Source organism: Astatotilapia calliptera, chromosome 1, assembly GCF_964374335.1.
Source record: "Astatotilapia calliptera chromosome 1, fAstCal68.1, whole genome shotgun sequence".
Lineage (NCBI taxonomy): Eukaryota > Metazoa > Chordata > Actinopteri > Cichliformes > Cichlidae > Astatotilapia > Astatotilapia calliptera.
Window position 1 is genome coordinate 10217306 of NC_137422.1, and position 13763 is coordinate 10231068.

Here is a 13763-nt window from a genome sequence, read left to right on the forward strand (position 1 = left end):
GACTGATTTGTGACCACTGTTTGGGAGGGATGGTTATATTGTGTATCTGGACTGAATTTTAGGTCTCTACGTCCATCCCATGGGGAATGGGAGCAGTAACAAAGGTGTTGCGTTTATATTTTTGTTGAGTGTATATATATATATATATATATATATATATATATATATATCCATCCATCCATCCATTCACTTCCGCTTATCCTTTTCAGGGTCGCGGGGGGCGCTGGAGCCTATCCCAGCTGTCATAGGGCGAGGGGCGGGGTACACCCTGGACAGGTCGCCAGTCTGTCGCAAGGCTAACACACAGGGACAAACAACCGTTCGCACTCACATTCATTTGCACATTCACACCTAGTGACAATTTGGGTTATCCAATTAACCTATCCCCACAAGCTGCATGTCTTTGGACGGTGGGAGGAAGCCGGACTACCCGGAGAGAACCCACGCAAACACGGGGAGAACATGCAAACTCCACACAGAAAGACCCCGGCCTGATGTTGGAATTGAACTCAGGACCTTCTTGCTGTGCGGCAACAGTGCTAACCAACCATATATATATATATATATATATATATATATATATATATATATATATATATATATATATATATATATATATATATATATATATATATATATATATATATATATATATATACTCCTAAGACCAAAAGGCTTTGGACAAAGTGAGTACTGTTTTAGTTGAAACATGCAAATTGTATATCTCTCATCTCAGTCTCTTTCATTCCATCTTATGACAACATTCCTGCATGCAAGTAAAATGTTCTTTTTATTTCTTCTCGTAGTCTTTCCTTCAGCGCTAACTTTACTTCCATCTATTATTATTATAAAGTTTTGCCCACACTATACCAAGTACTGAAAATTAAATGCATGTAATGTGCTGATGTTAGTGTTCTGCTGCTGCTCAAAGTAGTATTATCAGCTAAAGCTCTAAAATGTAAAGTATAATCAGTACTTAATTATACTTGATTATACTTAATTAACTTAATAATAGTCTTCGCACAATGATCACATGGGTGAATAATTTAAAGGAAATTCTTTTAGCCATTTTCCCCCTCTCCCTTCACTCTGAGGATGCGGGGTAAGCAGCTCTCTGGCTAACAACCTCGCAGAATCGCAATAAACCAAGGCACAATCCCCCCCACAAATGCTCCTCTCCAGTGGCAGCATCACCATGGTTTAAGGCCAAGGCTCTGCTCTGGGAGGTCTTGCTGGAACAAAACAAAGCACCGGAGCAAACAAAGCTGGACTACAATAACTAAGGTTCTCCTTATTGGCTTGAATTGTGCATGATTTTAAAATATCCTGTCCTTTGTCAGTACAGTAATACAAATCCGTGGCTGCATTGTTACTAAACATGAGTGTCCTACTGTCTTACTGCTTAAAGTGGGTGTCCTGGCATCTTGCTACAGTGTCATGTTGGTGTCCTGCCAGTTTACCAGCTTTAAATGTGGGTGGCTGTTCTGGCGCCTTGCTGTTGATGGTGGGTGTCTTGCTACTGACTTCAGTTTTTATACTTTTGTAGCCTGTTTTGTGTCCTGTATAGACAGTTTGTCTCTCTTTAGCTGTCCTGCAGCTATTAGCACAGATGCTGTGAGACTGTTGCCTCGAAGACTATTTTCCCCTCAGTGACAACATCCTAAAGTTGGAGAAATAATACACAGAGCTCAGACATTTTTCTCCCATCACCAGGCTTCTTTATCCAGTTACCTTCACACCCAGTGACCATAATTCCCTAGTGGTTCATATGTCTAAAGAGAACCAGTCTGAACCCACATGCTTCTTTATAATACACTAAATGTTACCGTAGGTTATTCCAAGAACCTTCATACTGACTGAAATATTCAAAACAAAGATGCACGGGCTACCTTATTGCATCAGAAATTTTGTAGGGGCATGCCAACCTGAGTCATAGGGAAAACTATGATTCAGGTTGGCATGTTTGGTATCTCAGCCTTGGCATCTTTGACTGGCTTAAACAATATCTTCAAAATATTGTGAGATTTCCTGAAAAATAAGATATTTATTGGTTAATACTCTGTGTTTGTTTGTTTTGCAGAGGGGAGTCTTAGTGCGTTAAGAACCTGATTCGTCTCTTGCTTGGCATTCATTACCTTTTCTACCTGATTCATTTCCTTTTCATACTCATTGTGCATTTTTACTTTTCTCCTCAACAGCAGCCATTTAAATGAATTGAGATATTCCTTAAAAAGGCCGAAAAAATGTTGACATAATTAAATTGTTGTGGTTGTTGCATCGTGTTACGTCTGGTTGTGCCAGCAGATTTTTTTCGTCTCCTTCTTTCCCGCCTGATATCAGACTTATTACACTCTGATTCAATCTATAATCTGACATTGTCTTGACTTGATTTCCGCAGGAGAGGGGATTTGATTTCTTTTAAACAATCACTGTAGACCAACGTATCCGCCTCGTTCCAATGTCAATTTAAGCCTTGCCAACATACTGGTTTTGTCTTTGTTTTAGGAGAATGAAAAAGTAAACTATGCTGTCTTCTTTTTTTTCTTTTGTTATCTCTCTTGGTGCACAGCTTGACAACAGTGTTAGTCCTGCCCATGGCTCCAATTGGCTAATCTTTAGTGCTAGAGCAGTCACTGAGCCATTTGCTTTTTAAACTGACAAACAGCTGTTTCGTGTCACATGCCAGACAAATCAGTCAACTCACTGGAGTGGCTAGATTCAGAGGTCTGCATCCAGTCTACTCTGACTATAAGCTGTCGACGAGCTGTTCTTACAGTGGCAGTCAACTGATTTTGAAATGTTGGTCCGCTATACAAATGGCCTGTGAAGCATGGCTCTCTGAAAGTCTCTGAAGAAATCACTGCAGAATTTCCTGGAAAACAGAGACATTTTTTTATTCTTGCTTCTTAGCACGAAGCAAAAAACGCTGAGGCAGACAGGTGGAGAAAAACTTCAAAAACTTAAAGCAAGCTGAAACTTGCAGGAGCATTTAGAAACCAAATGGCTACACTGGGCTTGTTTCGTTTGTCATTTTACCCGAATGTAAAAACAGCAAGAACTACAAAGAGTCTCAAGGCTCTCTGCAGCATTTTCTAAGGTTACAACCTAATCAGTTACAACATGTTATTCTTCCTTATACTTCAGTCTTCAGATCCAACACACAGCGGGAACTTCTCTGATCCTCCTCTTGGATTTTGATGTTAAGGGTTAATAGAGCGCTGCTCTATTTGTTTGTTTGTTTGTTTGTTTGGGTGCTTTTTGTACTGTAACATACAGGAAGCTGTATTACCTTTTGTTTATTAGTAGTATAACCAACAATGGCTGTTTGGCTTTACTGTGATTAAGGCTGTGTATTCCGCTATCTCCATTCATTTGTTGTTAACATGTGCTGACAAACTAAACGTTTCAGACAAGATGTTCAGAGCTTATTTCAGCACCAGTTCTGTGAAAGCACATTTCCATACTCCTGCACTGAGAGAGAGAACCAACTGACAGGGAACTGCCTTAAGCTTCAGCTTTGCTGCCAGACTCCTCTCTCTCTTTTTGTTTTCTCTTTCCTTTTCCACACAAAATGTTGAATGGCACTGTAGATGTTGAGGATGGAAATTTATGCAAGGGAATGCTGATTTTTTTGCTCTCTCCTCGTTGCAAACTCTCTGTAAACATACATAATGGACTATGGAGATTGCAGTACTTGCTAACTTGTATTTTTGAGGTTAATATTCATGTGTGGGGAGAGAAGAAGAGCAACGAGGCACTCCTTCAGAAAGTAAACAGTCTTCAGTAAAAGCAACAGCACTGCTGACAGACCATTATTTTAGCCAGTTTAGAAGAGGGATATCTTGATTTACTGAAGCAACTGTCAGTCAATATCGCCGCCCTTGGATATGTTATAGCAAGACAAGTGGAAATGCTGCCTGCTGGGACTGCTGTAGCCTGAAGGTAAAGAATAAGGCTTGTGACCAGAAGGCAAAAGGATGGGGTTTCTGGATGGGGGAAATGTGGACCCCTAAAAAAGCTATTATAATGTGCAATCCCTGAAGAACCAATATTAACATTAAATGCTCTTTAGCAAGGAGCTTAACCCATTTGCCCATTCAGCTGGTTAGTCTAACAGAATCTGTTGCATTTTTCAACAATTTGCTCAGAATTCAGCTAAATAGGATGTAGTCCCAAGGCTCAGTGGTGTGGGTAGATAAGGTCTTCCTGTACTTTATGTTTAATTTGAAGATCTAAACTCACACACATGTCTGCCGCTCAAAGTGCTTTTATTTTAAAAAGACAAAACAAAACCTAGAACACTTTGCATTTGTGGCTGAATTTTCTCCTAAGTATAGTCTTACTCTATTTCCAACTATAACTCCTTTAACTTTTAGCCAAATCACAGAAAACGTTTGAGCATTCATTCTTTCGTCTAGGAAGGTCTAAAAAGTTTCACAGAGTGATACACAAACCTAAAGCACACATTGATTTTTGAGCAATTAGTGGTTCAAAGATTCCAGTTTTCATCATTATTTCAACAGTGACCTCAGTGGGATTAAGAGGCGGAGGTATATTAACATTTACTTTTACTTTGTAGCCAGAATTTTTAAATTTGCTTGTGTAAGATTTGTGTTGCAATATTGCTCTCTGAGTGTTTATGACTGGAATTTTGCACGTAGGCAATATTACAAGATTGGAGAAAGTGCAAGATGAAAAATATACACTTATAATAATATATTGCATGGCTTACAGAGCTCCACAGTAACCTTTTTAATTATTTAGTTCAGGCAACATAGTCAGCTGGAATCCCCGGGATTCCAAGCAGCACAGGTTGTAGGAAAAACACTCGAAATTGGTTGGCGTCAGGAGTGATTTTGTGTTTTGCAAATATAAAGAAATCATTGTGGCAACATAAAAAGACTTTTTTTGTACCGTACAAATTGCTTTTAGGACTAACAACATAACAACAAACTGCATTTTCTGATGTCATCATGGCTGTTTAGGTGTTATATAAACAATCTATCGGTTTCCAAAAATGTATTTTCATCCAAGCAGAATTCCTACAAAAACAAACAAAAACACTAAACAGTTCTTGGCTCCAACTGAATCAAAGCATCCTATTTAGGCTAAATTCAAAATTCAAATGAAGCATTTGGAAACAAAATACACAAATCAATTGATGTGACATTCAGGCTTAGCTATGGGAATTATCTAAACGTAATCTTGCATAATATCAACAATTCATGCTCATTTTATGGTAATTATTCTTCATTATGATAAGATGCTCAACAGGTTGGCTCAGAGCAGCGGGACTGCAAGTTTCAGGCTGATGTGACACATGATTGAGACAGATTATGGAGGTCCAACGAGATGCTCTCCACAGTAACCATGGCAAGCTGCGGTCTAGCAGACTCATTACAACTGGTCACTATGGGTTTCCATGCATGAACTTATAATTACGCCAAATAAATGGCTGGAAATCTTTCAGTATGGAAAATGAGCTAGTACTAGGGCACAATAGACTTCAAACTCTATTAAACCTGTAATGGAAATCATTTATCATGCCTATGGTGTGTGACCCCCACCTTTTGTATGGACTGCTTAATATTCTACCTGTATTACATGGCTCGGAATCTGACTTTGAACATCCTCTCAGTGCTCAACATTTTGTTCTTGAGCTGCTCTAACTTTCACAAGGTTAACTTGAAGCATCAAAGTGATCTGCAAGGCAAGTGAGACTGGGGTGGGAAGATGATTTAATTACAGCACATTTCTATCTTTTCCTATCCTAGTGCAGGTCTGACCTAGGGCTCAGGTGTGGTTAATTTAAATAATCAAGCCTACATGCCATACTGGACAACATCTGCTTTAACTTTGAACTATTATATTGTAAGGTCTACATTATCTTGTATTCCAACAGTGAATAAACTTTATTTCTATTTCAGCTTCTTCTGCTAACAAAGTTTTGTTGTTTTTTTATTTGGTTATTTTAAAAGTTGTTATAAAATTATGTACAACACAGAGGATTGCGATAACTTTGCTACGTTAGATACTGAGCCTGCAATCGTACCATACCAGCTGACAAAAGCCCAGATCAGTTGATGGCTACGGAATCAACTGGCAAAACAAATGTAAGACATACATATTACTACTTGTCTGCAAACACTCTAAAACTATGACTCATGTCCAAAACTGTGAAAAGGAGAACACAAACCAGAACCCAAGAACATTCTCTTTCAAAGTAAACAATGCACCTTTTAAACTCTGTTGGGTGGAGTCGTAAGGGGCAACTTTTACTTTGAAAGCATAAAATGTAAAAGCAGGAAATATTTCCTGTTTTCACTTTTTACTATTACTTTGCTAATAGTTAGCCAGTGTTTGCAGACAAGCTAGCATCTTCCATGCAAACGTCAGGCGAGTGTAGCAATGTCCTAGTGACCAGAGAAATATGGGAGGTCCCACTGCAGAGCTATGAGGCCCAGTACAAATTACTGCATACTGAAATCACATTCTTCTTCTGATTATAGTGGTTATGACTGAAATAGAGTTACTGTGAAAAGTGGGATAAATAAATGAGGTGTGTGTGTGTGTGTGTGTGTGTGTGTGTGTGTGTGTGTGTGTGTGTGTGTGTGTGTGTTGGGTTTTAACATAATTTCTCCTTTACTGCAATGAACTGTTTCTGAACTATTAAAGTTACTCAGACACCCCCCCCCCCCCCCTGGCATTTCCAAGATTTGTATTTTATCTCTACATAGGTTTTACATTCTTTTCTATAAAGTTTGTTTTCTATCAACATTTCATTGAAATTACACATACTATAATAAAGCAAAAAAAAAAAAAAAAAGACCTGGTATCTTTTCGTCAGAGTTTATTATTTCAGTTTATTCAGGTCTTCATTTTCCGTTTTTGCTCACTAAAATTTGGTACCAGACCTTGATTTCTGCAGAGCTTCAGTAATAATTGCACTATAAATCTGTTCATGCCTTCACTAAACTGTGACTTTGCTGTTACTTGCAGCCACGACCTGGCATTGCTAAATGTTTCCACTAAATGTTTTGGCTCGTACCTCCACCTATCTATCACAATGCAAGGAAGTAAAGAGAACGCAGTGAATGGAGAGCTGTACTGTTGCAGGAACAACCAACACCAAACAATGCGAAAAAAAGAAAAAAGAAAGCCTTTCGCCAATAGCTATAGCTGCACTGGCGCTGACATCATATCACTCCCACATCTCCCTCTCTTGATTTCAGCCCCACCCGCTCCTTTCCATTACCAAGTCGGTCCGTGTCCCCGTGTTATTTAAAGCCAGAGATCCTCCCTCTCTCCGAGCCACTGTGTTGCATCTGTCTGCCTCGCCGCTTGTGTGTCTGGGTGCGTGTGTGGATGAGAGTGCGCTAAAAAACCCAGGCAGCCAGTGGGAGAGCTAGAGAGCGAGGGAGAGAGGCACGGGGGAAAGGCAAAAATCATCCAAGAAGGGAGAAGGAACGGGAGTGTGAGACAGCTATGAAATTCATCCAAGCTATTTGCTTACTGCTTCTCTGTCCAGCTCTGAGCCTCAATACCAGGTAAGAGATAAACAAGAAAACATTTCTTTTCTTTTTTCTTTTTTCTCCTGTCAGTTTCATCCTGCCGGAGACTCTGAAACAAAAGGGGTGTCTTGGTTCAAAGCATGGTATTCTGGAGGTCTGCTCAGTCCTGCCAAATACTGAAGCGTTAATTCGTCCCGGCAGTGGCTCTGTGTGTGCTAAGAATGTTAGAAACTGAGAGACTTAAAGGAGGAAGGAAGAGCTTAGCTGTTGAACTGGGCTATTATCTTTTTTAGTTCTGAAGCAGGCTGAGACACAGTTGTCCTTTTGTGGAGGTAATTCACTGGATTTGCCTCCTCCGCTTTCCCCTGAATAGTGGCGACATTGCTTTTTTTTTTTTTTTTTTTTTTGAGGACTTTTGCTGCCTGGTCTGGGAGGGAGCAAGTTGAAGTCAGGGGAACTGGGAGAAAGGACAAGGCGACTTGTGTTGCAGTGCCTTAGAAAGAGCAGGTGTGTGCGCGTTTCCTTTCGCTTATCTGCAATATTTAAAAAAAGCTCAAGGAACAGTGATAGACAAGAAGGATGGACAAATGAAGAGAGCGATGTGTAGAGAAGGAGAGTTTTGATGATTAATTAAATCATTGATAAAATCATCCTTCTTCTCTGCCACTGCCTGACACCACTGCCTTAATGAGAGCCGTGAGAGGGGAAATTCAGGGCTTTGACTTTACCATAGAGACATCACACCAGGAAGGCATGCATTATAAAACTTGCCTTTTCCGCCTTTTCTTTTCTCCATCCCATCTTTTAGTGGTGAGTGAGTGGAATGCAGTTTCTGGGGAAAACATCCACGGGGAGAATGATGTCTTTGAACTCAGTGTTTTTTGCTGTTGATTTGAACCAAATGGACACATGTCTGTGCATTTGTTAGTGACATGCTAAACACCGTCAGGGCTAGCAATTATTTATTTTGCCTCAAGGGTTACAACAGAGGAGAATTTGTAGAGAAAGTCAAGGTTACTGCACACATCCAACATATTTGTCAATAGCAGAGAGGTAGCACTGATGATGTATGAGTCATATAACTAGGGGCTATATTGATGTATTAACCTCTAGCATTTAGCAGTCAGCAATCCAAGTACTCACGCATTTTTTATTTAATTATTTATGTTCGTTTAGCACACCTACAATTAGATGTTTCCTTTAAGTCATATATACAAGTAATCTTCTGGTAACAACTTTTTAATCATTTATCAGTTTTTTTTAAGGGTTTTTTGAGTTCGCAGACTCATTTAGCCATTTTCTAAGCTCTGAAACTAATAGTGCTTTTGTTTGACTTTGATTAATTAAAATATACGCTGTCTCCCAAGATTTATTTTTAAACCGTGTATACCATTATTAGTCTTAGAGGTAATCTTTGAACACTAATTGGAGAGCAGGGCATTACAGTGGTAATTTGGCAGGTCAGCACAGATTGTATGCTACGTCTTGAGGGGGAAAGTCATGAAAAGTAATTACCAGAACACACAGATGTAATCAGTGTTTTATAAGACGGTTTGTTTCCAGACTTAGCATTAAAAAAAAAAAGTAATGGGATTGGAAGGCTGCGCTTGGTTAAGAGCGGAGGGCTGGTCGAGAAATAAGGTCAATTGTGACCTTCTGAACTTCAGGTCATGTTAAAAAAAAGGGAGAAAAAATGTTCACACCTGAATAGATTTGCAAAGCCACGTCTGCCTGCTTTGCCTTCAGGAAGCAACATATCTGACTAGCTAATCTTATAATGCCGGAATTGAAAAAAAACAACAACCCCAAAACAATCATTTCGGCGAATTCAAATAATAAACTCCTACATTATTTTTCTTTTTCTGGAGCCCCAGTTTTCTTTAAATTGATCTTTTTATTCTCTGTGGTAATTATTCAGATTCAGTAAAAAAAACTGCATGCTTGTTTTTTTCAGGCTCAGATTTCCATGATCGCCAATGAACTTTTTGGCTCGTAGTGAAAGATGCTTCTATTATTTTGTCTAACAATAACGTGGTGACACTTTTGCTCAGGACTGTGAGTCTACAGATGGCCATGGTTTTAAATGTTAATGAAAAGGACAGCATAAAGGCACCTCTACAGGGATCCTTGGATGGATTCAATTAAAGGTCTCCACTGAGCAGGTTTAGTTCTCCTGCTGTGGTTGATATGCTTAAAGGTAGACATGTCAGATATACGGCTATGCATTTCAATAGCCAGCTGTGTATTGTTCTACTAAACTGTGTATTAATCTAGCGTCCCTCTACAGTGATCCTGCTGTGGTAATGACTGTTACATTTTTTTTATTGTTGTTGTCATATTTATTTGTTTTCCGAACTTGTTTGAAGTGGTACAGACGTTTAGATTTTTTGAACCTCTTCTGTGCCTGTTGTGTTTCTGTTTTCATTCAAATTCTTAAAATTTCCTTTTGCTCCTTTCTTATTGTTTTAATAAAGCCACATGCCACATGCCAAACCTGGGAATGACGTTGGTGCCGCGGGTGGCTTTTTGTTGTTTGATCCAGCTGGTACTCCAAACAATAGCTGATTGCTTCTTCAAGCAGCTGTCACATTTTTGCTGTTATCCTGGAGGTCATGGGTCCAAACATTGCTTATCATTTGTGACATCCTCATTTTTTCTTATAATAGTGTGGCACTGAAGAGACTGACTGCGAGGTGTATCTGCACCAGTAAAATGAATTGTGACTGTGACTGTCTAGTCTGTGTATTGCTCTGGCTGGCTTTGCTTGATTCATTTCATCAGTGGTGCGTAAGAGAATCCATTTCATATGTTAACTGCAGCCTCTATCCTGCGACCTGATAGAGTCACCTAAAGAAGTGAGAATTAATAAAATAGGAACTGTGTCAAGTTTTCATGCGTGATGGCTGCATTTCGATGTGCCTTTGGTCTGCTTAAAGGTGCTGCGGGGAGGTTTTAAAAGACAAAACATCCTTAACAAACAATGGCAAAAAATAAATAATTGAATAAATAAAGAAGAAAACTTTGAAACTTCAAGGCTGTTATAAAGACCCTTCTTCCAGATGAGCATAGAGGAATATGGCACAAGCCTTCATAACTTTCTGTCAGACAGACTTTATAATATGTGGGTAATGGTTCTTTTTAACCTAATCAAATAGTTTTGTTGGCTAAACCAAAGAAAACTCTAACTGAAAGTCATTAAAGCCACAAGGGAACTATGGAGTAAGCTTTGCCACCAGATACCACTACAACCATGTTTATTTCTGTTTTACTGTCTTAAAATCTAAGACTTTTAATAGGCTTACTAACTAAAAGTACGTATAAGAATTCTGTTAACATTTTAATGTCATCTCTGTAAAAACTGTAAAACTCAAAATGCTGTTTCCAGTTCTCGGTTATTTAAGTCCTTTATAAAGAATTATGGTGTTTTAATGAATTGAGCGGGTTACTCGGGCCACATAATAGTGGTGCAGGGCCATGTGTCATTGCAAAAATCAATTGGTACTTAGGCACAACACAAGGTTGCATTGACATCAGTCCCATGAGATATGACTTTCCACTTCTGGGTCAGCACTGGGGGCTACTACAGTAAGCTTGTCTCCTCTGCATTTGGCTTTTTTTTTTTTTGCTCTATACAGATCAAACAGCTCCACCTTTTTAAACTTTCACATATTCCCTTTCAGAGCATTTCTTGAAACATATTTGACTCATTTCTTTGACACTGTCTTTGATGTCTCTTACCTTAGCAGACTCCTCTTGGAAACAGGGATATCTGGTGGGATCTCCACAATATCAAATATTTATGAGTATTTTGGACTGCAATTGAGTACAACAGTGTTGCTTTATATATTAATAGCTAGTAATAGAGATGTTACCGGTCACATTGCAAATTATTATTTTAAATTGAGACTGCCCTTAACGTTATATAAGGTCAGACATGAAAAGGAGGGTCATTCCTACATCTGATAAAAATACAAACAAACCAAAAAACAAAGGAAAATCATCAGATTGCTGTTTTTGGTGATTTTGCCTTTAATAATAAGCTTTTTTTTTCTTTTTGAAACTGTGTTCATGTCCATTAGTGACATTTTAAAGTGGACCTCTTTTGTTTTTCGGTATTTCCTGCTGCTACAATGGCCGTAGTTTCAAATCAGGGTAGGCATTTATACAAAAAAGGCTGACAAATCAAAAGATTTAGATCTTTGTGGTGTCAGAGAGTGCGGATATTATTAATATTGTCATCTCAGGCACACAGTTTAAGCTTTGAGCATAGCGGCCCCATCCATCTGCTGTTAAATCCTTCTGTTTGTGAAGGGTAGCTATAGCACAGTATGAGATAACCCAGGATTAGTTTGAACTTTGACCCACACAAATGTGCTTTAGTCGAGTCCAAGAACAAAAATATAGAGCAGAAAATGAGCATTAATAGGTCAATTTGAAGGCAGGAAATGGCAGGTAGGAACTTTTTTGTTTTTTTTTCTCTTTTCTCTTCTCCACGCTCTTCCATATTTAGTTTTGAGAATCAATCTTCTTTCAGGGAAATGGAAATAAATATCACAAAATACAAATTAATGTGCTTATTTTACAGCATTTCTTTTGGAATTTAATGTCTCTCATTTCCTGTTCACTTAGCTTATGTTCCATATTTAAACATGACATTTTATTCATGTTTAAATATGGAAGTAATCAATTGGGGAACTTCATTGAGACATCTGTTAGGTTAATTAAAAATATGTCTTGCCTCAAGCATCAAAACTTTGTGCTCTGTCTTAATTTACGTAGGTCCTTGTGGAAATGGTTCAGTACATCTGCATTTTCACATCACAGAGAGCGTTTTCTCTTATAAAGCAACATCTCAACGTGCAACTGTTTTCTCATCCAGTTGAGTAGAAAGAGTGCAGAAATGTGCTCGCAGATGCTGCCTTCGCCTCACGTGTGCGGAGCTGAAAAATTGCAGCAAACCTTTATTTCCATCAAATCAATATTTTGTTACAAATGATAAACATATTCAAACAAGATGTACAGCAGTGGAGAGAAACTCCACATGACATTTCATTGTGCAAGTGCTCACAGTTTGATTTATTTTCAGCTTTGCATTTCTAAATTTTATGGATAAAACAAGCCGCATACAGAGTGAAGCTGCTCATAAACATCGTCTGGCACATGGGGAGAGTGAGAATTAACTAGTCAAGCATGGAGCTGATGTGGAATTAGATCTAACTGTTGAGGAGGATACGATGGTAATATAAAGCTATACATTGATGGGACTTCAGTTGGTTGGCGGGGATAATGACAAAATGGAAACAATTCACCCTGAACATCGTTTACCATTTGAGTGATAAAAGGGCAGCTGTTTTTAAAAATAAGGTTCTGTTAATTAAGTGTGTGACGCAGAGCTTACCTATGTTCGTTCTTAAAGGCTTAGCTGTGTGGCCATTTTTCTCAATTGGTATTAAGAGCGAGATCGTTAGCTAAATGAACTGGTCCTTTTGTTTGTACTGAAAGACATTTGGGTATGCTGGCGTGTTTGGACTGACATGCTTTTTGCAAACATTTAGGAATTTTGTAATGTGGCAAAATGTGTAGGAAAGAGACCGAAAGCACACCAACTCTGATCTGTGTAATTACAATAACGTAGCAACGTCTGAGTGACTTTTCAATGTACAGCAGTACACAGCTGTATCATGATTCGGCCAAGGCAGCATGACACATTTGCATAGATGAAAATTACTTGGAGAAAAAATAAGCATGATTTCCTATTTTCACATTTTGCCATAGCATCAAACAGCATCTATAGCAGAGGCATGATTATAGATATGACTTTCAGGGACTCCTCAAGATGAGACAAAATGATATTTGTGCAGCTCAGTAATGTCCTCCACAAATCAGACTGTGAATGATAATTGAAATTCAAAGGACATGGCGTAATGGTCACACCATGGCAACCACACTGGCCACATGACAGTAATGAAGTGGGCTACAATAAACAGAACCTTGGGTGGCTCCTACAAATGAGAAAGTAATTAAAAGGACCACGATTGGTGCTGGGTGAAGAGTAGACAGGCATTCTATATTCAAGGCCACATTTCAGGTACTATGTTCTCTAAAAGATATCTGCAATGACAGCAGTGTTTATTCTTCAAACACTTCAAAAGATTTGTCATGTAACGGCACATTATCCCATGTGCCATATGACAACCTGGATATTTGCTTGATGTAACAAAACAAAGATTTTGGAAATATGGTGGACGAAAA

The 13763-nt window shown here is 38.7% G+C and overlaps 1 protein-coding gene across 2 annotated transcripts in view; it reads left to right on the forward strand.

Annotated features, from left to right (window-relative positions):
- The first annotated feature begins 7308 nt into the window (after positions 1-7308).
- luzp2 (leucine zipper protein 2) overlaps positions 7309-13763 on the forward strand; it is a 149408-nt gene continuing 142953 nt past the window's right edge. For both annotated transcript variants that reach the window (XM_026161602.2, XM_026161611.2), the window contains exon 1: positions 7309-7547. In XM_026161602.2, coding sequence (XP_026017387.1) covers positions 7486-7547 — 62 coding nt within the window. In that variant the 5' untranslated portion in view covers positions 7309-7485. The remainder of the gene's footprint in view (positions 7548-13763) is intronic.